This window comes from Salmo salar, chromosome ssa05, assembly GCF_905237065.1.
Source record: "Salmo salar chromosome ssa05, Ssal_v3.1, whole genome shotgun sequence".
Taxonomy (NCBI): domain Eukaryota; kingdom Metazoa; phylum Chordata; class Actinopteri; order Salmoniformes; family Salmonidae; genus Salmo; species Salmo salar.
The window spans coordinates 78,363,543-78,388,055 of NC_059446.1; the positions used below are offsets into that span (position 1 = coordinate 78,363,543).

General features: G+C 43.0%; 1 protein-coding gene across 5 annotated transcripts in view; it reads right to left on the reverse strand.

Annotated features, from left to right (window-relative positions):
- The window catches only part of LOC106594359 (inversin), a 117,573-nt gene that overhangs the window by 92,152 nt on the left and 908 nt on the right, over window positions 1-24,513 (reverse strand). For 2 of the 5 annotated variants that reach the window (XM_045719017.1, XM_045719015.1), the window contains exons 1-5: window positions 24,242-24,491; window positions 23,106-23,210; window positions 18,432-18,728; window positions 13,553-13,652; window positions 13,316-13,482 (exon numbers count right to left, since the gene is read on the reverse strand). In XM_045719017.1, coding sequence (XP_045574973.1) covers window positions 13,316-13,482; window positions 13,553-13,652; window positions 18,432-18,728; window positions 23,106-23,108 — 567 coding nt within the window. In that variant the 5' untranslated portion in view covers window positions 23,109-23,210; window positions 24,242-24,491. Of the gene's footprint in view, window positions 1-13,315; window positions 13,483-13,552; window positions 13,653-18,431; window positions 18,729-23,105; window positions 23,211-24,241; window positions 24,492-24,513 lie in introns of those variants that run through there. The other 3 variants (XM_045719016.1, XM_045719018.1, XM_045719019.1) reach the window with 3 other exon arrangements.

Below are 24,513 nucleotides of genomic sequence, written 5' to 3' on the forward strand. Positions count from 1 at the left end.
CTACAGGTTAACTCAATGTTCTGATGGTTCCACTACTGTTCTAGTGTTTCCTTTAGTGTTCTACAGGTTAACTCAATGTTCTGATGGTTCCACTACTGTTCTAGTGTTTCCTTTAGTGTTCTACAGGTTAACTCAATGTTCTGACGGTTCCACTACTGTTCTAGTGTTTCCTTTAGTGTTCTACAGGTTAACTCAATGTTCTGATGGTTCCACTACTGTTCTAGTGTTTCCTTTAGTGTTCTAGAGGTTAACTCAATGTTCTGATGGTTCCACTACTCTTCTAGTGTTTCCTTTAGTGTTCTACAGGTTAACTCAATGTTCTGATGGTTCCACTACTGTTCTAGTGTTTCCTTTAGTGGTTTCAGGTTAACTCAGTGTTCTGATGGTTCCACTACTGTTCCAGTGTTTCCATTAGTGTTCTACAGGTTAACTCAATGTTCTGATGGTTCCACTACTGTTCTAGTGTTTCCTTTAGTGTTCTACAGGTTAACTCAGGGTTCTGATGGTTCCACTACTGTTCCAGTGTTTCCATTAGTGTTCTACAGGTTAACTCAATGTTCTGATGGTTCCACTACTGTTCTAGTGTTTCCTTTAGTGTCCTACAGGTTAACTCAATGTTCTGATGGTTCAACTACTGTTCTAGTGTTTCCTTTAGTGGATCCTGGATAACTCAATGTTCTGATGGTTCCACTACTGTTCTAGTGTTTCCTTTAGTGTTCTACAGGTTAATTCAATGTTCTGACGGTTCCACTACTGTTCTAGTGTTTCCTTTAGTAGTTCCAGGATAACTCAATGTTCTGATGGTTCCACTACTGTTCTAGTGTTTCCTTTAGTGTTCTACAGGTTAACTCAATATTCTGATGGTTCCACTACTGTTCTAGTGTTTCCTTTAGTGTTCTACAGGTTAACTCAATGTTCTGACGGTTCCACTACTGTTCTAGTGTTTCCTTTAGTGTTCTACAGGTTAACTCAATGTTCTGATGGTTCCACTACTGTTCTAGTGTTTCCTTTAGTGTTCTACAGGTTAACTCAGTGTTCTGATGGTTCCACTACTGTTCTAGTGTTTCCTTTAGTGTTCTACAGGTTAACTCAGTGTTCTGATGGTTCCACTACTGTTCTAGTGTTTCCTTTAGTGGTTCCAGGTTAACTCAGTGTTCTGATGGTTCCACTACTGTTCCAGTGTTTCCTTTAGTGTTCTACAGGTTAACTCAATGTTCTGATGGTTCCACTACTGTTCTAGTGTTTCCTTTAGTGTCCTACAGGTTAACTCAATGTTCTGATGGTTCAACTACTGTTCTAGTGTTTCCTTTAGTGGATCCTGGATAACTCAATGTTCTGATGGTTCCACTACTGTTCTAGTGTTTCCTTTAGTGTTCTACAGGTTAATTCAATGTTCTGACGGTTCCACTACTGTTCTAGTGTTTCCTTTAGTAGTTCCAGGATAACTCAATGTTCTGATGGTTCCACTACTGTTCTAGTGTTTCCTTTAGTGTTCTACAGGTTAACTCAATATTCTGATGGTTCCACTACTGTTCTAGTGTTTCCTTTAGTGTTCTACAGGTTAATTCAATGTTCTGACGGTTCCACTACTGTTCTAGTGTTTCCTTTAGTGTTCTACAGGTTAATTCAATGTTCTGATGGTTCCACTACTGTTCTAGTGTTTCCTTTAGTGTTCTACAGGTTAACTCAGTGTTCTGATGGTTCCACTACTGTTCTAGTGTTTCCTTTAGTGTTCTACAGGTTAACTCAGTGTTCTGATGGTTCCACTACTGTTCTAGTGTTTCCTTTAGTGGTTCCAGGTTAACTCAGTGTTCTGATGGTTCCACTACTGTTCCAGTGTTTCCTTTAGTGTTCTACAGGTTAACTCAATGTTCTGATGGTACCACAACTGTTCTAGTGTTTCCTTTAGTGTTCTACAGGTTAACTCAATGTTCTGATGGTTCCACTACTGCTCTAGTGTTTCCATTAGTGTTCTACAGGCTAACTCAATGTTCTGATGGTTCCACTACTGTTCTAGTGTTTCCTTTAGTGGTTCCAGGTTAACTCAGTGTTCTGATGGTTCCACTACTGTTTCAGTGTTTCCTTTAGTGGTTTCAGGTTAACTCAGTGTTCTGATGGTTCCACTACTGTTCCAGTGTTTCCTTTAGTGTTCTACAGGTTAATTCAATGATCTGATGGTTCCACTACTGTTCTAGTGTTTCCTTTAGTGTTCTACAGGTTAACTCAGTGTTCTGATGGTTCCACTACTGTTCTAGTGTTTCCTTTAGTGTTCTACAGGTTAACTCAGGTTAACTCAGTGTTCTGATGGTTCCACTACTGTTCTAGTGTTTCCTTTAGTGGTTCCAGGTTAACTCAGTGTTCTGATGGTTCCACTACTGTTCCAGTGTTTCCTTTAGTGTTCTACAGGTTAACTCAATGTTCTGATGGTTCCACTACTGTTCTAGTGTTTCCTTTAGTGTTCTACAGGTTAACTCAATGTTCTGATGGTTCCACTACTCTTCTAGTGTTTCCTTTAGTGTTCTACAGGTTAACTCAATGATCTGATGGTTTTACTACTGGTCTAGTGTTTCCTTTAGTGTTCTACAGGTTAACTCAGTGTTCTGATGGTTCCACTACTGTTCCAGTGTTTCCTTTAGTGTTCTACAGGTTAACTCAATGTTCTGATGGTTCCACAACTGGTCTAGTGTTTCCTTTAGTGTTCTACAGGTTAACTCAATGTTCTGATGGTTCCACTACTGCTCTAGTGTTTCCATTAGTGTTCTACAGGCTAACTCAATGTTCTGATGGTTCCACTACTGATCTAGTGTTTCCTTTAGTGGTTCCAGGTTAACTCAGTGTTCTGATGGTTCCACTACTGTTTCAGTGTTTCCTTTAGTGTTGTACAGGTTAACTCAATGTTCTGATGGTTCCACTACAGCTCTAGTGTTTCCTTTAGTGGTTCCAGGTTAACTCAATGTTCTGATGGTTACACTACTGTTCTAGTGTTTCCTTTAGTGTTCTACAGGTTAATTCAATGTTCTGATGGTTCCACTACTGTTCTAGTGTTTCCTTTAGTGTTCTACAGGTTAATTCAATGTTCTGATGGTTCCACTACTGTTCTAGTGTTTCCTTTAGTGTTCTACAGGTTAATTCAATGTTCTGATGGTTCCACTACTGTTCTAGTGTTTCCTTTAGTGTTCTACAGGTTAATTCAATGTTCTGACGGTTCCACTACTGTTCTAGTGTTTCCTTTAGTGTTCTACAGGTTAACTCAATGTTCTGATGGTTACACTACTGTTCTAGTGTTTCCTTTAGTGTTCTACAGGTTAACTCAATGTTCTGATGGTTCCACTACTGTTCTAGTGTTTCCTTTAGTGTTCTACAGGTTAACTCAATGTTCTGATGGTTCCACTACTGTTCTAGTGTTTCCTTTAGTGTTCTACAGGTTAATTCAATGTTCTGATGGTTCCACTACTGTTCTAGTGTTTCCTTTAGTGTTCTACAGGTTAATTCAATGTTCTGATGGTTCCACTACTGTTCTAGTGTTTCCTTTAGTGTTCTACAGGTTAATTCAATGTTCTGACGGTTCCACTACTGTTCTAGTGTTTCCTTTAGTGTTCTACAGGTTAACTCAATGTTCTGATGGTTCCACTACTGTTCTAGTGTTTCCTTTAGTGTTCTAGAGGTTAACTCAATGTTCTGATGGTTCCACTACTCTTCTAGTGTTTCCTTTAGTGTTCTACAGGTTAACTCAATGATCTGATGGTTCCACTACTGTTCTAGTGTTTCCTTTAGTGGTTTCAGGTTAACTCAGTGTTCTGATGGTTCCACTACTGTTCCAGTGTTTCCATTAGTGTTCTACAGGTTAACTCAATGTTCTGATGGTTCCACTACTGTTCTAGTGTTTCCTTTAGTGTTCTACAGGTTAACTCAATGTTCTGATGGTTCCACTACTGTTCTAGTGTTTCCTTTAGTGTTCTACAGGTTAACTCAGGGTTCTGATGGTTCCACTACTGTTCCAGTGTTTCCATTAGTGTTCTACAGGTTAACTCAATGTTCTGATGGTTCCACTACTGTTCTAGTGTTTCCTTTAGTGTCCTACAGGTTAACTCAATGTTCTGATGGTTCAACTACTGTTCTAGTGTTTCCTTTAGTGGATCCTGGATAACTCAATGTTCTGATGGTTCCACTACTGTTCTAGTGTTTCCTTTAGTGTTCTACAGGTTAATTCAATGTTCTGACGGTTCCACTACTGTTCTAGTGTTTCCTTTAGTAGTTCCAGGATAACTCAATGTTCTGATGGTTCCACTACTGTTCTAGTGTTTCCTTTAGTGTTCTACAGGTTAACTCAATATTCTGATGGTTCCACTACTGTTCTAGTGTTTCCTTTAGTGTTCTACAGGTTAATTCAATGTTCTGACGGTTCCACTACTGTTCTAGTGTTTCCTTTAGTGTTCTACAGGTTAATTCAATGTTCTGATGGTTCCACTACTGTTCTAGTGTTTCCTTTAGTGTTCTACAGGTTAACTCAGTGTTCTGATGGTTCCACTACTGTTCTAGTGTTTCCTTTAGTGTTCTACAGGTTAACTCAGTGTTCTGATGGTTCCACTACTGTTCTAGTGTTTCCTTTAGTGGTTCCAGGTTAACTCAGTGTTCTGATGGTTCCACTACTGTTCCAGTGTTTCCTTTAGTGTTCTACAGGTTAACTCAATGTTCTGATGGTTCCACTACTGTTCTAGTGTTTCCTTTAGTGTCCTACAGGTTAACTCAATGTTCTGATGGTTCAACTACTGTTCTAGTGTTTCCTTTAGTGGATCCTGGATAACTCAATGTTCTGATGGTTCCACTACTGTTCTAGTGTTTCCTTTAGTGTTCTACAGGTTAATTCAATGTTCTGACGGTTCCACTACTGTTCTAGTGTTTCCTTTAGTAGTTCCAGGATAACTCAATGTTCTGATGGTTCCACTACTGTTCTAGTGTTTCCTTTAGTGTTCTACAGGTTAACTCAATATTCTGATGGTTCCACTACTGTTCTAGTGTTTCCTTTAGTGTTCTACAGGTTAATTCAATGTTCTGACGGTTCCACTACTGTTCTAGTGTTTCCTTTAGTGTTCTACAGGTTAATTCAATGTTCTGATGGTTCCACTACTGTTCTAGTGTTTCCTTTAGTGTTCTACAGGTTAACTCAGTGTTCTGATGGTTCCACTACTGTTCTAGTGTTTCCTTTAGTGTTCTACAGGTTAACTCAGTGTTCTGATGGTTCCACTACTGTTCTAGTGTTTCCTTTAGTGGTTCCAGGTTAACTCAGTGTTCTGATGGTTCCACTACTGTTCCAGTGTTTCCTTTAGTGTTCTACAGGTTAACTCAATGTTCTGATGGTACCACAACTGTTCTAGTGTTTCCTTTAGTGTTCTACAGGTTAACTCAATGTTCTGATGGTTCCACTACTGCTCTAGTGTTTCCATTAGTGTTCTACAGGCTAACTCAATGTTCTGATGGTTCCACTACTGTTCTAGTGTTTCCTTTAGTGGTTCCAGGTTAACTCAGTGTTCTGATGGTTCCACTACTGTTTCAGTGTTTCCTTTAGTGGTTTCAGGTTAACTCAGTGTTCTGATGGTTCCACTACTGTTCCAGTGTTTCCTTTAGTGTTCTACAGGTTAATTCAATGATCTGATGGTTCCACTACTGTTCTAGTGTTTCCTTTAGTGTTCTACAGGTTAACTCAGTGTTCTGATGGTTCCACTACTGTTCTAGTGTTTCCTTTAGTGTTCTACAGGTTAACTCAGGTTAACTCAGTGTTCTGATGGTTCCACTACTGTTCTAGTGTTTCCTTTAGTGGTTCCAGGTTAACTCAGTGTTCTGATGGTTCCACTACTGTTCCAGTGTTTCCTTTAGTGTTCTACAGGTTAACTCAATGTTCTGATGGTTCCACTACTGTTCTAGTGTTTCCTTTAGTGTTCTACAGGTTAACTCAATGTTCTGATGGTTCCACTACTCTTCTAGTGTTTCCTTTAGTGTTCTACAGGTTAACTCAATGATCTGATGGTTTTACTACTGGTCTAGTGTTTCCTTTAGTGTTCTACAGGTTAACTCAGTGTTCTGATGGTTCCACTACTGTTCTAGTGTTTCCTTTAGTGGTTCCAGGTTAACTCAGTGTTCTGATGGTTCCACTACTGTTCCAGTGTTTCCTTTAGTGTTCTACAGGTTAACTCAATGTTCTGATGGTTCCACAACTGTTCTAGTGTTTCCTTTAGTGTTCTACAGGTTAACTCAATGTTCTGATGGTTCCACTACTGCTCTAGTGTTTCCATTAGTGTTCTACAGGCTAACTCAATGTTCTGATGGTTCCACTACTGTTCTAGTGTTTCCTTTAGTGGTTCCAGGTTAACTCAGTGTTCTGATGGTTCCACTACTGTTTCAGTGTTTCCTTTAGTGTTGTACAGGTTAACTCAATGTTCTGATGGTTCCACTACAGCTCTAGTGTTTCCTTTAGTGGTTCCAGGTTAACTCAATGTTCTGATGGTTACACTACTGTTCTAGTGTTTCCTTTAGTGTTCTACAGGTTAATTCAATGTTCTGATGGTTCCACTACTGTTCTAGTGTTTCCTTTAGTGTTCTACAGGTTAACTCAATGTTCTGATGGTTCCACTACTGTTCTAGTGTTTCCTTTAGTGTTCTACAGGTTAATTCAATGTTCTGACGGTTCCACTACTGTTCTAGTGTTTCCTTTAGTGTTCTACAGGTTAACTCAATGTTCTGATGGTTCCACTACTGTTCTAGTGTTTCCTTTAGTGTTCTAGAGGTTAACTCAATGTTCTGATGGTTCCACTACTCTTCTAGTGTTTCCTTTAGTGTTCTACAGGTTAACTCAATGTTCTGACGGTTCCACTACTGTTCTAGTGTTTCCTTTAGTGTTCTACAGGTTAACTCAGGGTTCTGATGGTTCCACTACTGTTCCAGTGTTTCCATTAGTGTTCTACAGGTTAACTCAATGTTCTGATGGTTCCACTACTGTTCTAGTGTTTCCTTTAGTGTCCTACAGGTTAACTCAATGTTCTGATGGTTCAACTACTGTTCTAGTGTTTCCTTTAGTGGATCCTGGATAACTCAATGTTCTGATGGTTCCACTACTGTTCTAGTGTTTCCTTTAGTGTTCTACAGGTTAATTCAATGTTCTGACGGTTCCACTACTGTTCTAGTGTTTCCTTTAGTAGTTCCAGGATAACTCAATGTTCTGATGGTTCCACTACTGTTCTAGTGTTTCCTTTAGTGTTCTACAGGTTAACTCAATATTCTGATGGTTCCACTACTGTTCTAGTGTTTCCTTTAGTGTTCTACAGGTTAATTCAATGTTCTGACGGTTCCACTACTGTTCTAGTGTTTCCTTTAGTGTTCTACAGGTTAATTCAATGTTCTGATGGTTCCACTACTGTTCTAGTGTTTCCTTTAGTGTTCTACAGGTTAACTCAGTGTTCTGATGGTTCCACTACTGTTCTAGTGTTTCCTTTAGTGTTCTACAGGTTAACTCAGTGTTCTGATGGTTCCACTACTGTTCTAGTGTTTCCTTTAGTGGTTCCAGGTTAACTCAGTGTTCTGATGGTTCCACTACTGTTCCAGTGTTTCCTTTAGTGTTCTACAGGTTAACTCAATGTTCTGATGGTTCCACTACTGTTCTAGTGTTTCCTTTAGTGTCCTACAGGTTAACTCAATGTTCTGATGGTTCAACTACTGTTCTAGTGTTTCCTTTAGTGGATCCTGGATAACTCAATGTTCTGATGGTTCCACTACTGTTCTAGTGTTTCCTTTAGTGTTCTACAGGTTAATTCAATGTTCTGATGGTTCCACTACTGTTCTAGTGTTTCCTTTAGTGGTTCCAGGTTAACTCAGTGTTCTGATGGTTCCACTACTGTTTCAGTGTTTCCTTTAGTGTTGTACAGGTTAACTCAATGTTCTGATGGTTCCACTACAGCTCTAGTGTTTCCTTTAGTGGTTCCAGGTTAACTCAATGTTCTGATGGTTACACTACTGTTCTAGTGTTTCCTTTAGTGTTCTACAGGTTAATTCAATGTTCTGATGGTTCCACTACTGTTCTAGTGTTTCCTTTAGTGTTCTACAGGTTAATTCAATGTTCTGATGGTTCCACTACTGTTCTAGTGTTTCCTTTAGTGTTCTACAGGTTAATTCAATGTTCTGACGGTTCCACTACTGTTCTAGTGTTTCCTTTAGTGTTCTACAGGTTAACTCAATGTTCTGATGGTTCCACTACTGTTCTAGTGTTTCCTTTAGTGTTCTAGAGGTTAACTCAATGTTCTGATGGTTCCACTACTCTTCTAGTGTTTCCTTTAGTGTTCTACAGGTTAACTCAATGATCTGATGGTTCCACTACTGTTCTAGTGTTTCCTTTAGTGGTTTCAGGTTAACTCAGTGTTCTGATGGTTCCACTACTGTTCCAGTGTTTCCATTAGTGTTCTACAGGTTAACTCAATGTTCTGATGGTTCCACTACTGTTCTAGTGTTTCCTTTAGTGTTCTACAGGTTAACTCAATGTTCTGATGGTTCCACTACTGTTCTAGTGTTTCCTTTAGTGTTCTACAGGTTAACTCAGGGTTCTGATGGTTCCACTACTGTTCCAGTGTTTCCATTAGTGTTCTACAGGTTAACTCAATGTTCTGATGGTTCCACTACTGTTCTAGTGTTTCCTTTAGTGTCCTACAGGTTAACTCAATGTTCTGATGGTTCAACTACTGTTCTAGTGTTTCCTTTAGTGGATCCTGGATAACTCAATGTTCTGATGGTTCCACTACTGTTCTAGTGTTTCCTTTAGTGTTCTACAGGTTAATTCAATGTTCTGACGGTTCCACTACTGTTCTAGTGTTTCCTTTAGTAGTTCCAGGATAACTCAATGTTCTGATGGTTCCACTACTGTTCTAGTGTTTCCTTTAGTGTTCTACAGGTTAACTCAATATTCTGATGGTTCCACTACTGTTCTAGTGTTTCCTTTAGTGTTCTACAGGTTAATTCAATGTTCTGACGGTTCCACTACTGTTCTAGTGTTTCCTTTAGTGTTCTACAGGTTAATTCAATGTTCTGATGGTTCCACTACTGTTCTAGTGTTTCCTTTAGTGTTCTACAGGTTAACTCAGTGTTCTGATGGTTCCACTACTGTTCTAGTGTTTCCTTTAGTGTTCTACAGGTTAACTCAGTGTTCTGATGGTTCCACTACTGTTCTAGTGTTTCCTTTAGTGGTTCCAGGTTAACTCAGTGTTCTGATGGTTCCACTACTGTTCCAGTGTTTCCTTTAGTGTTCTACAGGTTAACTCAATGTTCTGATGGTTCCACTACTGTTCTAGTGTTTCCTTTAGTGTCCTACAGGTTAACTCAATGTTCTGATGGTTCAACTACTGTTCTAGTGTTTCCTTTAGTGGATCCTGGATAACTCAATGTTCTGATGGTTCCACTACTGTTCTAGTGTTTCCTTTAGTGTTCTACAGGTTAATTCAATGTTCTGACGGTTCCACTACTGTTCTAGTGTTTCCTTTAGTAGTTCCAGGATAACTCAATGTTCTGATGGTTCCACTACTGTTCTAGTGTTTCCTTTAGTGTTCTACAGGTTAACTCAATATTCTGATGGTTCCACTACTGTTCTAGTGTTTCCTTTAGTGTTCTACAGGTTAATTCAATGTTCTGACGGTTCCACTACTGTTCTAGTGTTTCCTTTAGTGTTCTACAGGTTAATTCAATGTTCTGATGGTTCCACTACTGTTCTAGTGTTTCCTTTAGTGTTCTACAGGTTAACTCAGTGTTCTGATGGTTCCACTACTGTTCTAGTGTTTCCTTTAGTGTTCTACAGGTTAACTCAGTGTTCTGATGGTTCCACTACTGTTCTAGTGTTTCCTTTAGTGGTTCCAGGTTAACTCAGTGTTCTGATGGTTCCACTACTGTTCCAGTGTTTCCTTTAGTGTTCTACAGGTTAACTCAATGTTCTGATGGTACCACAACTGTTCTAGTGTTTCCTTTAGTGTTCTACAGGTTAACTCAATGTTCTGATGGTTCCACTACTGCTCTAGTGTTTCCATTAGTGTTCTACAGGCTAACTCAATGTTCTGATGGTTCCACTACTGTTCTAGTGTTTCCTTTAGTGGTTCCAGGTTAACTCAGTGTTCTGATGGTTCCACTACTGTTTCAGTGTTTCCTTTAGTGGTTTCAGGTTAACTCAGTGTTCTGATGGTTCCACTACTGTTCCAGTGTTTCCTTTAGTGTTCTACAGGTTAATTCAATGATCTGATGGTTCCACTACTGTTCTAGTGTTTCCTTTAGTGTTCTACAGGTTAACTCAGTGTTCTGATGGTTCCACTACTGTTCCAGTGTTTCCTTTAGTGTTCTACAGGTTAACTCAATGTTCTGATGGTTCCACTACTGTTCTAGTGTTTCCTTTAGTGTTCTACAGGTTATCTCAATGTTCTGATGGTTCCACTACTGCTCTAGTGTTTCCATTAGTGTTCTACAGGCTAACTCAATGTTCTGATGGTTCCACTACCGTTCTAGTGTTTCCTTTAGTGGTTCCAGGTTAACTCAGTGTTCTGATGGTTCCACTACTGTTTCAGTGTTTCCTTTAGTGTTGTACAGGTTAACTCAATGTTCTGATGGTTCCACTACATCTCTAGTGTTTCCTTTAGTGGTTCCAGGTTAACTCAGTGTTCTGATGGTTCCACTACTGTTTCAGTGTTTCCTTTAGTGTTGTACAGGTTAACTCAATGTTCTGATGGTTCCACTACATCTCTAGTGTTTCCTTTAGTGGTTCCAGGTTAACTCAATGTTCTGATGGTTACACTACTGTTCTAGTGTTTCCTTTAGTGTTCTACAGGTTAACTCAATGTTCTGATGGTTCCACTACTGTTCTAGTGTTTCCTTTAGTGTTCTACAGGTTAACTCAATGTTCTGATGGTTCCACTACTGTTCTAGTGTTTCCTTTAGTGTTCTACAGGTTAATTCAATGTTCTGACGGTTCCACTACTGTTCTAGTGTTTCCTTTAGTGTTCTACAGGTTAACTCAATGTTCTGATGGTTCCACTACTGTTCTAGTGTTTCCTTTAGTGTTCTACAGGTTAACTCAATGTTCTGATGGTTCCACTACTGTTCTAGTGTTTCCTTTAGTGTTCTACAGGTTAACTCAATGATCTGATGGTTCCACTACTGTTCTAGTGTTTCCTTTAGTGGTTTCAGGTTAACTCAGTGTTCTGATGGTTCCACTACTGTTCCAGTGTTTCCATTAGTGTTCTACAGGTTAACTCAATGTTCTGATGGTTCCACTACTGTTCTAGTGTTTCCTTTAGTGTTCTACAGGTTAACTCAATGTTCTGATGGTTCCACTACTGTTCTAGTGTTTCCTTTAGTGTTCTACAGGTTAACTCAGGGTTCTGATGGTTCCACTACTGTTCCAGTGTTTCCATTAGTGTTCTACAGGTTAACTCAATGTTCTGATGGTTCCACTACTGTTCTAGTGTTTCCTTTAGTGTCCTACAGGTTAACTCAATGTTCTGATGGTTCAACTACTGTTCTAGTGTTTCCTTTAGTGGATCCTGGATAACTCAATGTTCTGATGGTTCCACTACTGTTCTAGTGTTTCCTTTAGTGTTCTACAGGTTAACTCAATGTTCTGACGGTTCCACTACTGTTCTAGTGTTTCCTTTAGTAGTTCCAGGATAACTCAATGTTCTGATGGTTCCACTACTGTTCTAGTGTTTCCTTTAGTGTTCTACAGGTTAACTCAATATTCTGATGGTTCCACTACTGTTCTAGTGTTTCCTTTAGTGTTCTACAGGTTAATTCAATGTTCTGACGGTTCCACTACTGTTCTAGTGTTTCCTTTAGTGTTCTACAGGTTAACTCAATGTTCTGATGGTTCCACTACTGTTCTAGTGTTTCCTTTAGTGTTCTACAGGTTAACTCAGTGTTCTGATGGTTCCACTACTGTTCTAGTGTTTCCTTTAGTGTTCTACAGGTTAACTCAGTGTTCTGATGGTTCCACTACTGTTCTAGTGTTTCCTTTAGTGGTTCCAGGTTAACTCAGTGTTCTGATGGTTCCACTACTGTTCCAGTGTTTCCTTTAGTGTTCTACAGGTTAACTCAATGTTCTGATGGTTCCACTACTGTTCTAGTGTTTCCTTTAGTGTTCTACAGGTTATCTCAATGTTCTGATGGTTCCACTACTGCTCTAGTGTTTCCATTAGTGTTCTACAGGCTAACTCAATGTTCTGATGGTTCCACTACCGTTCTAGTGTTTCCTTTAGTGGTTCCAGGTTAACTCAGTGTTCTGATGGTTCCACTACTGTTTCAGTGTTTCCTTTAGTGTTGTACAGGTTAACTCAATGTTCTGATGGTTCCACTACATCTCTAGTGTTTCCTTTAGTGGTTCCAGGTTAACTCAGTGTTCTGATGGTTCCACTACTGTTTCAGTGTTTCCTTTAGTGTTGTACAGGTTAACTCAATGTTCTGATGGTTCCACTACAGCTCTAGTGTTTCCTTTAGTGGTTCCAGGTTAACTCAATGTTCTGATGGTTCCACTACAGCTCTAGTGTTTCCTTTAGTGGTTCCAGGTTAACTCAATGTTCTGATGGTTCCACTACAGCTTTAGTGTTTCCTTTAGTGGTTCCAGGTTAACTCAATGTTCTGATGGTTACACTACTGTTCTAGTGTTTCCTTTAGTGTTCTACAGGTTAATTCAATGTTCTGATGGTTCCACTACTGTTCTAGTGTTTCCTTTAGTGTTCTACAGGTTAATTCAATGTTCTGATGGTTCCACTACTGTTCTAGTGTTTCCTTTAGTGTTCTACAGGTTAATTCAATGTTCTGACGGTTCCACTACTGTTCTAGTGTTTCCTTTAGTGTTCTACAGGTTAACTCAATGTTCTGATGGTTCCACTACTGTTCTAGTGTTTCCTTTAGTGTTCTAGAGGTTAACTCAATGTTCTGATGGTTCCACTACTCTTCTAGTGTTTCCTTTAGTGTTCTACAGGTTAACTCAATGATCTGATGGTTCCACTACTGTTCTAGTGTTTCCTTTAGTGGTTTCAGGTTAACTCAGTGTTCTGATGGTTCCACTACTGTTCTAGTGTTTCCATTAGTGTTCTACAGGTTAACTCAATGTTCTGATGGTTCCACTACTGTTCTAGTTTTTCCTTTAGTGTTCTACAGGTTAACTCAATGTTCTGATGGTTCCACTACTGTTCTAGTGTTTCCTTTAGTGTTCTACAGGTTAACTCAGGGTTCTGATGGTTCCACTACTGTTCTAGTGTTTCCTTTAGTGGTTCCAGGTTGACTCAGTGTTGTAGTGTACCTTCTGTGCTGCCAGGTGCAGAGCAGTACGTTGGCTATGGTCAGTCTTGTTAACAGAGGCTCCCGCCTTCAGCAGTGTCTCAGCACAGTCCAGACGGTCAGCCAGGACACAGTACATCAGTGGGGTACGCCCAAACTGGTCCTCACGGTCACGCAGGGAGGGATCCACTACACACAGTGGGTCAGGGGTTAAAGGTCAGGGTTCAGGGGAATGTGTGTGTGTATGTGTGTATAGTACCTGTGATGAGTCTGAGGAGGACGCTCCGGTCTCCGTTGACGGCGGCTGCGTGGACCTGGGAGCCCAGAGGGGCGGGGCTTGGGGGTGAAGGGTCAGATGCCTACAACACATACAGTCCAGTCAGAGCCAGACACCCACCTGGCCATACAGGTAAACACACTTGCTGTGCATGTGTTAATACAGGCTGATAGTAGGGTGTGTGTGTGAGCCCCTGCAGTGGGAGTTAAATCTCTTCCTGCTCTCACTTAACCAGACAGGAAGCAGCTAGGGGAGATCCCTGACAGGGAGTGGGGGGTTCTCTGCTCATGTCTTTTCATAACTCATCAATACTGCAGAACGCCTGTGTGTATATGTGTATGTGTGTGTGTGTGTGTGTGTGTGTGTGTGTGTGTGTGTGTGTGTGTGTGTGTGTGTGTGTGTGTGTGTGTGTGTGTGTGTGTGTGTGTGTTGGTTAGCACAGGGGGCCCAAAGTACAAAATCTATTACTGCCCCTAACCAACACAATTCATAACCATGAGAAGGTATGTAACAGTGCAGATATGCAGATATGCAGTCAAAGGTCTGTTGCATTACAAACTGAACATTGAGGAAGTTGTCCGGACACTTTTTTGCTACATCCTGCCAACCCTGGTCCTGGGAAGCTAGTGAGAGGCAGAGGTTGGGGGGGGTACTATGCCCCCTTCACCCCGTCATTGCAACCTTCTCGTAAAATGCAGACACTGCGTGCTGCACGGCAATTACCCATCATGCACAGTGCTTTCGCACGCTCTGCCAAGTAGCCTTGCTCTGACACAGGGGGTAATAGAGGTTACTTACTGTGGAGGGTGTGTGTGAGAGATATGATGTGTATCTGCAGGTACTGTGTGTGTGTGTGTGTGTGTGTGTGTGTGTGTGTGTGTGTGTGTGTGTGTGTGTGTGTGTGTGTGTGTGTGTGTGTGTGTGTGTGTGTGTGTGTGTTTAGCCATATCGTGGGAAGTGATTTTCCGTGACAGGGAGTTTTTATGGGGGCTTCACTGGGATCCACCACAAACTCCCATCATTTCCTAATTTCAAGGATCAAACACACACACACACACACACACACACACACACACACACACACACACACACACACACACACACACACACACACACACACACACACACACACACACACAAAGTAGACTGACACAATGCATACGAACACAACACAGATTCTTAATGAATGCTAATATGTAACACATGCTGTGGTCGTACAGATGCCATCTGGCAGCACCTTCAAACAAAACATTCTATTAACAAGAGCAATATCCTTCTGTGACTGCTGCTAACTACCCTCCTCCAACCCCCCTGCTCACTCCACACACACACACACACACACACACACGCACACACACACACACACACACACACACACACACACACACACACACACACACACACACACACACACACACACACACACACACTTCTGAAAAAGTTGAGTTCCAACAAAGCATGGCAGGAAAAACATGGTGTTCTGTACAGAATTGAGGAAGTTATTAATTCAGCCATTCATCAGTGGTACTGAAGAGTCAACCTGTAGATTAGTATGCAGACAACAACGCACGGTGGAATGCATCGACCAGGTTCACTCACACCGTCATTATTTAGGCCCAGTCTTTATTCAGTGTTATATTGGAGGATTTCAATGCAACAGAAACCCCCGCACAACCTTTCAGAGACACTGCGGGAGCATTAGACAGAATACACACACACACTCTTCCAAAAACACACATACAGAAAACACACACATATTCAGGAGAGACAGGGAACACACACCAGGTCTCTGCTGGGACAGAGTGAATAGCAACCGCTGAGACATACAGACAGAGACACGGAATCAAAGTATGTGTGTGTGTGTGTGTGTGTGTGTGTGCGTGTGTGTGTGTGTGTACATGCGTGTGTAGGCATCTGGTTTGATGGAGGACAGAGCTGAGGCATGCTGGGTAAGCAATGGGGGGCGGAGCCTGAAGCCTTTCTTGATGTTTTTTCCTTTTTGGCGACACACACACTTTGGCGACACACACACACACTTTGGCGACACACACACACACACACTTTGGTGACACACACACACACTTTGACACACATTAGATTCTGAGCATCAAACAGTAATAAAACCACCCTACACCCATTCCTGAAATTGAAATGTAGGTTTTAAACTGGATGCAATATTCATTCAATTCAGTTCAAATCATGAAGTTCAATTTATTAATTCAATGATTCAATTTGAGCATTAGAAATGCTAAAACATTTAATTGAAATTCAATGTCTTAATACAAATGCGAAAATATAGAACTTAAATACCCACGTGTGTGTGTGTGTGAAAGAGAGAGAGAGAGAGAGAGAGAGAGAGAGAGAGAGAGAGAGAGAGAGAGAGAGAAATCTGATAGCAGGGCAGTCCTGAGGGACTTCTATGTAGTTTTGATAAACAGGTAAAGAGGCGGGAGGAGCGATAATATCAGCCAATAGGGACTCCCTGTCTCCTCGCACAGTCTCTGGGGCACTTCCTGGTTCCCCAGAGACCAATAAGCTTCTCTCAGTCGGCTGGGGGTCGGGCCTTGGGGTGCAACACAGCCAATCAGCAGGGAGAGAAAGCTGAGTGACACATAGTACCCATGGTGCACCCTGACAAATGAGCCCCCAGGGCCGGGAGCCAATCACAAGGGAGGGTAATGCAATTAGGTGGGACTACAGCTGTCAATCAGACCACTACTGGGGTCAGAGAGTTATGCCTGTGGCTAACACACCACAGCACGGGGTTACACAGATGCGCACACTCGTGGGTGCGTGCACGTACACACACAGATTCGAGAGCCTTCTCAAGGGGATTCTCAACATTAGACATCCTGAGGCAGAGAGACTGTGCATAAAAAAGTATGTGTGTGAGAGGGGTCGTTTCACTCTATCTCCCCTGAGGGGTGAGGAGGGGGAGAAGTGGGAGGGAGAGAGAGAGGTGAGTGGTATGTGTGAGACCGTCTAGGGACATTGATATTGACTGTGTTGTCTCTAAGGGCTTACACCTGAGAGTGAATGTACATGTATGTGTGTGTGTTCTGAGTGCAGGTGTCCATTGGGGGGGTCGGTGTTGTTTGTGCTTTTAGCCTGAGAGCTCAGAGAGGGAGGGGGTGGGGGTGTAGAGGTTTGGAGGGGGGAGGAAAACGAGGGGGGGTGTAGAGGTTTGGAGGGGGAGGAAAAGGAGGGGGTATAGAGGTTTGGAGGGGGGAGGGGGGATGTGGAGGTTTGGGTGGGGTGTAGAGGTTTGGAGGGGGAGGAAAAGGAGGGGGGGTGTAGAGGTTTGGGGGTGTAGAGGTTTGGAGGGGGGGTGTAGAGGTTTGGAGGTAGGGGGGAGGAGGGGGGTGTAGAGGTTTGGAGGGGGGGTGTAGAGGTTTGGGGGGTGTAGAGGTTTGGAGGGGGGGTGTAGAGGTTTGGAGGTAGGGGGAGGGGGGTGTAGAGGTTTGGAGGGGGGTGTAGAGGTTTGGAGGTAGGGGGAAGGAGGGGGGGTGTAGAGGTTTGGAGGGGGGTGTAGAGGTTTGGAGGGGGAGAGGAAAAGGAGGGTGGGGGGGTGTTACACTGGCTCACATCACACTATACAAAAACACACTGCTCTCCTCTGAGGAACTCATCAAACACCACCACCATCATCACCATCACCATCATCATCCTCACACAGACTTAGTTTGTAGAAATAGGTGTGATTGGTGCAGTTTCAGTCCATGTGGCGTAGAGTGATGCTGGAGATGGAGGTGTGAGTAGGTGGGTCCGGGCAGGTGTGATGTCCTTGATGTTTGTGTGCATCTGTATGCTGTCGTTTGTATGTGGATGTTTTGTATTGTTAAAAATATATATATAATCGTACAAAAAATAAATAGGTGTGATTTTGACTGGCATGTTATGGAGCCTCTGGTGATATCTGATCTGTTGTTTGTGTTTCTAAAGGCTTATTCATTAGCTAGTGATATTATACCAGAACATTCCACTGAGTCAATACCATTCTGCACCACAAGACACTAACCTCACACTCTGTGTGTGTTTATGTGTGATTATGTGGTTGGGGTGTGTGTCTGACTAATCTACATGTCTGTGAGCAGGTTGCTGTATTGAAGATTAATCAGAGCCATCAACAGCAATAACACCCCGGCTGTGTCTCATATCACACCCTGGTTATTCCACATGTAGTGCACTACTTTTAACAAGAGCAAGACGTGGAGCCTGAATTAGCAGACTGTATGTGAAATATGGTAGTTTTGTATTACATTGTTATTGATTACTGCATTGTTGGGGTTAGAACTTGCAAGAAAGGCATTTTGACTGTACTTGTGTATGTGACATTAAAACTCTAAACTTGGTATTATTTAACTATCAGATCAGCCCCCCCCCCCCCCCCATGGCTTAATAATAGTGAGGTCTTAGCCCTGGCACTGGGTCTGTGGGTGGTACCACTCAGGGAGTAACACAGGGGGAGGGTGGCTGTGACAATCACCCATTATATCACTAATGAGACAGCCCCTGGAGAGAGAGAAGTGAGAGAAAAAAAGAGAGAGAAGAGAGAGAGAGAGACAGAGCGAGACAGAGCGAGAGAGTGAGACAGAGAGACAGAGAGACAGAGCGAGAGAAAGAGCGAGAGAGAGAGAGAGAGCTCGATCTCCCTTTCCCCTCTGGCCCCTCTACTCTCCTCCTCCCCCCTCAGAGTCTAATTGGCTAAAACTGTGATCTAATTAAATGTCCAATTAGAGTGCAGAGAGCCGTGCCCGCCGGCAAATCAGAGCACAGGGACATAATCAGCTGTAAAAACAAACAAAAAATCAATGAGAGAAAAAATAGATTGAGAAAGATGGAGAGATAATCTATAACAAACCTCGTTCAGTCTCCTCAGGACTTTAAATGGCCCCACAAACCGCGGACCCAGCTTCCAGCAGGGCAGGCGGAGGGACAGGTTTCGGGTCGAGAGCCAGACCCGGTCCCCCCGCGCGAACACCGGGGCCTCACTGCGGTGGCGGTCGGTGCTCGCCTTCTGCCGTCTGATGGCCCGTTGCAGGTGCACATGGGCAGCGTCCCATGTCTCCTCCGAGCGCCGAAACCATTCATCCACCGCAGGAGCTTCGATTTGGCTCTGATGCCACGGTGCCAGAACCGGCTGATAACCTAGTACACACTGGAAAGGAGATAGGTTAGTGGAGGAGTGGCGGAGTGAGTTCTGGGCCATCTCTGCCCAGGGGATGAAAGCCGCCCACTCCCCCGGCCGGTCCTGGCAATAGGACCGCAGAAACCTACCCACATCCCGTTACTCTTGGGGTGAAAACCCGAGGTGAGCCTGACCGAGACCCCCAGACGTTCCATAAACGCCTTCCAAACCCTGGACGTGAACTGGGGACCCCGATCAGAAACTATATCCTCAGGCACCCCGTAGTGCCGGAAGACGTGGGTGAACAGGGCCTCCGCAGTCTGTTGGGCCGTAGGGAGACCGGGCAAAGGAAGGAGACGGCAGGACTTAGAAAACCGATCCACAACGACCAGGATCGTGGCGTTTCCTTGTGACGGAGGAAGATCCGTCAAGAAATCCACCGATAGGTGTGACCACGGCCGTTGTGGATTGGGTAGGGTTTGTAATTTCCCTCGAGGCAGGTGTCTAGGTGCCTTGCACTGGGCGCACACCGAGCAGGAGGAAACATAAACCCTCACGTCCTTAGCCAGGGTAGACCACCAGTACTTCCCACTAAGACAGCGCACTGTCCGACCGATGCCAGGATGACCAGAGGAGGGTGACGTGTGGGTCCAATAGATCAAACGATCGCGGACAGCAGACGGAACGTACAGACGCCCAGCTGGACACTGGGTGGGAGGGACCCCCCCCGGGTCCCCCTTAGAGCAGCACCTCCTAGCTCCATAGGTGTCGGATCGGAGGTGCTGGGGGATGGAACTGACGGACCCCGATCCGGATGTCCGCGGGAGGCCAACAGGTTATCCAGCCGGATGGATAGGTCCACCAGCTGGTCAAATGTAAGGGTGTTGTCCCTGCAGGCTAGCTCCCGATGAACGTCCTCGAATAGACTACACCGGTAGTGGTCAATCAGGGCCCGCTCATTCGATCCCGCGCCGGTGGCCAGAGTATCGGAAGTCCAGTGCAAAGTCTTGGGCGCTCCTCATCCCCTGTCTAAGATGAAATAAGCGTTCCCCCGTCTGGGGAAGGGAAGGAGCGGCGTTGGACAACTATGAGGATTTCACCCGCCGCTGCCGGGCAGTTTTCGATCATCCACCTGAGGGGAGAGCGGCGGGTGAAATCCTCATAGTTGTCCAACGCCGCTCCTTCCCTTCCCCAAACGGCGTTAGCCCATTCAAGTGCTTTCCCAGATAGACAGGAGATGAGGGCGTTCACACTCTCGTGTCCCGAAGGAGCCGGGTGGACGGTTGCCAGGTAGAGCTCCAGCTGGAGTAGGAACCCCTGGCACCCAGCAGCCATCCCATCATACTCCCTCGGGAGCGTGAGCCGAATCCCACCGGGTCCAGGTGAAGGAGGGGTGGACAGTAGTGTGGGTTGTTGTGGGAGCTGGGGTTATGATGATGGGGTTGCTGGAAAACCCCCTCTCTCCCATCGCTCCATGGTTTGCAGCACGCGATCCATGGCTGTGCCGAGACTTTGCAACATAGTCGCGTGCTGCTGGACGCGCTCCTCCACAGGTAGAGGAGGGCTGTGTCCACCTGCTGACTCCATTGGTTGTGGTGCGTGTTTCTGTCAAGTGTCTAGGTGATGCAGGTAATGCGGAGACAGGCGCAGGACACAGAGATGAGTAATAACCGTAACTTTACTCAAAAACAATATTCCACAAAGGAGACAAATAATCCAGTTCACATAAACGAGACAACTTAACACGAACAAACACACACAAAACCAAGGGAGAAACCAGAGGGTTAAATAGGGAACAATAATTATGGAATGGAAACCAGGTATGTACAATGAAGACAAAACAAATGGAAAATGAAACGTGGATCGGTGGCGACTAGAAAACCGGTGACGTCGACCGCCGAACGCCGCCCGAACAAGGAAAGGGACCAACTTCGGCGGAAGTCGTGACAACTCTGAACATACAGAGAGTTGGTATAGACTAAGGTTTAATATTATCCCAGTATTTTACAAATGTTCCATCCCGAGAATAAATCACCTTTCTCCCGGGTAACCCGGTATTTCCCGACCAAAACCAGAAGTGTCATTCTAAAGAATATAAACCATCGGACAGAATGATGTGCTATTCTAAATGTCAAATTCTATACAGCCGAGTCTGACAACAATCAGATTAGTTTCCAACACCTCCAGGACCAACTCATCAAAAAGCCCCCACCCCATGACCCAACAATTAAAATGAGTCTGATGTGCTCCTGATAGCACACAGGGTAGAAAGGAGCAGGGCCCCGGGGGCAGGACATCTTAAATATACAGTATCTGGATTAGCTTGGATCCGCATGAATATTCAAGCTAGATGCTACCTGAACAAGATGAGCCTTACATTAAAGAAATGTTATGAGTCCTACACTAAAGACGTTTTATGAGCCCAAGCCCAAAAAAGCCCAAATGATGATGCCGTTATCCAATACATATGATAGGCTATACCGCACATTACACTCTACAGAAAAACACACATTACACTCTACAGAAAAACACACATTACACTCTACAGAAAAACACACATTACACTCTACAGAAAAACACACATTACACTCTACAGAAAAACACACATTACACTCTACAGAAAAACACACATTACACTCTACAGAAAAACACAAAAGCCCATAGATGTATGCTCTCTTGGGGAAATAAAGGAAACCAGCTCCAGTAATATTTTTGAGTGTGGACTGTATTTATGTACTGTATTGTATAATGGACTGAAATTACACACCTCTTTCAAACCATGAAGAACATGCAATGCCAGTGCAGGACATGCAGCCTACAAATGTATAGGCTAGAGAATTGATTTACATGTTGAGTAATAATAGGGCCTATTTTACATTTTTATAATTAGTAGGCTGATGCATTAACTTTTCATAATATTTCCCCACATTTTGTGCGTATTAGGCTACCTCCTCCTTTCTCTATTGTTGCTTCATTCCTTCCTCGCTCTCAACAGTTAAATGAAATAAGTTTTGTTGTCCTTATCTTCATTATTGTAATGACATGCTTGAATAATATAGTAGACTACCAGAAAGGGATGCGGACGGCTTTCACTTCACTAGGATTGAATGGTAATGGGTCTGAATAAATAACTGCTATAGCCTATCACCATTGTGCGTTCTCTTCCTTCTATTTAACATTCAGCAAACAAGAGCAAGCTTGCATCCCTCTTCGAATAGTCTCTTAGTATAAGTAATGCTGGAAAACATGGCCAACAAGCTATTCTAGCTTTTCCTGGGACTCCACAAAAGTTAAGAAGGAGAGAGGCCAGCAGCTGTGTAATTGCCTAAGAGAATGGTGAACTGTCCAACAATCTTGAGGACGATCTATTTTGGATGCAATTTGAATGGAATTGATTGAAAGAGAGAAAGACTAACAAAGAGTGCTCGCCTCCGCACTGATTTAAAGCAAAGATATTCAAGTGATAGGCTGTTTTAAAATTCTGCAGCTGCAAAAAAAATATGTTTATCTATACAATAAGGTGACCCCGAAAGCCAGATGGAGATGTGTAAATTAGCAACACATTCATATTAATCTATCATTCAGATGTATTAGGCCTAATATTACTGTACCATAGGCTATGTTGAAGCAAATTTCCCTGTCTCAAGAAAAAAAGTTACCAGCTGATGAGATGATACATGCATTCATTGTGAACTGCGCTCCATACAGCGCTGTTTGCCCCCACCCTGAGCGTTGATTATTGATCATGCAGATAGGAGAGCACAAAAGGCCGTAGAGAAGCCATATTTAGACATTGCATATAATTTAACAGTTCCATTTCACATAATGCTGTTCATAGAAATAATGTATTATAATTTACCGGTTTCTCACAGTTTTTTATCCCGGGAAATGGGAGTGGGTATGGGTGGGAGTGGGTATGGGTGGGAAATCTCAGTAACCCGGTTCCTGCTATTAAACCCCAGTATAGACATGAGAAGATCTGCTTATAAAACATTATTAACAGTTCAACTATTACAGTAAGCACACACACACGCGCACGCGCACGCACGCACGCACACACACACACACACACCTGTCTCCATCTATGAGCTGCTGAAACAATGGGAAGTGGGAACCCCCTATGGACAGCTTTACCACATCAAATATTAATGCTGGGATTCAATTCAACATTTAATCTACTTAACAGTTATGAAATACACACACACACCCCCACACACACACACACACACACACACACACACACACACACACACACACACACACACACACACACACACACACACACACACACACACATGACCCCCAGTAGTGAGAAGGATAATACTATGGTCACATTAGAATGAATAATTGAGAGGAGGATGTATGCACTGGTTTGTGAGTGTATGGGTGTGTGTTTTGGACTCTTACCATGGCAGTGCTAGGGGGAGGCCTCAGCAGATGTTCCCCAGCTCAGTGCATCCTTGGTGGGCTTGGCTGCACGTCCAGGTCCCCTGCCTGCCCTGATCCTGGATCCTACAGAGAGAGAGAGAGAGGATCTCTCACACTGAGACCTGCCCACCTGCTCACAGCAACGCTGCCAACATACACAGACACCCTGCCCGCTCTATGCCAACTACTGTGCTCTATGATAGACTTGGTTAGAGCAGGAAGGGCAGAGGGAGAAATGGACAGAGACAAAGAGAGACAAGTGATAGATAGATAGATAGATAGATAGATAGATAGATAGATAGATAGATAGATAGATAGATAGATAGATAGATAGATAGATAGATAGATAGATAGATAGATAGATAGATAGATAGATAGATAGATCACAACTGCTCAGACACAGAGTCCCTGTCTTTCTATCCCACAAGTATCTTGTCTGTCCACTTCCCATCCAAACAACAGAGGCAGCGCATACTAGGCTACTCTGAGAATTACATTTTTGTATCAAGCAGTGTCTGCTACCTCTATGTTGTTACACCCCTTACAAAAAAAATCCGTTTTGAAATTGCAGTTAAAGAGCAGTAACTACAGCCGACTGTGGTATTTTGGACACTGCACTCTGACTGTTAGTTTTAGGACAGAACATCGGGAGTCTGTCTACTGGATACACAGTCTACCGTTGTTCTGTCCCAAAACTATCTGACTGTAATCTTTTTTCTACTACTGTAGTAACTTGTGAAGTGTTAAGTAATAACTGTGTAATAAGTAACACAACATACTGTATTATTTCAGTAATTTAGCAGTTGTTAGAATTATGTTTTTCATATTGTAGCCTCGGTAAAGATTTGGTAAAAATACACAAAACAACTGAAACAGCTGGAGAGTCAATAACAGACTACAATACAGTTGATATCCTGTCTGAATCTGTGTAGCTGCCATGGCTTTATGCAGGCGAAAATATCAGATTTAGATTAGATTACTTTCTTAGTCACATGCACAGGGCAAAATCAGCATGTCACTAACTGGTCAATAAGAACTGACTAGCGGTGCATTGAGTTTGATAGTTAGCTAGCAGGGTAGCCTGCATAACTAACGTTAACGATGATGTAACTTACCTTACTCTGTTAGAAATCACGGGATAATTTAGAAAAATATGCATTTAGCAACTGTCAACATTAGGAAAATGAATGTATATTTTTTAATAGTTATTTGTTCATCTGATCAGTATCTTCCTGACTCTCTCACTCTCTAACGCTAGAAGTTTTGTCCCAGAAAGTGTTCCGTCAGACCACAAACATCTGGGTCGCAAAATATTTAGAAAAATACATCTCCCACTTCCAATTCTTCTAACCTCCAAAGAAATACGCCATACTTGTAGTTTTAAACC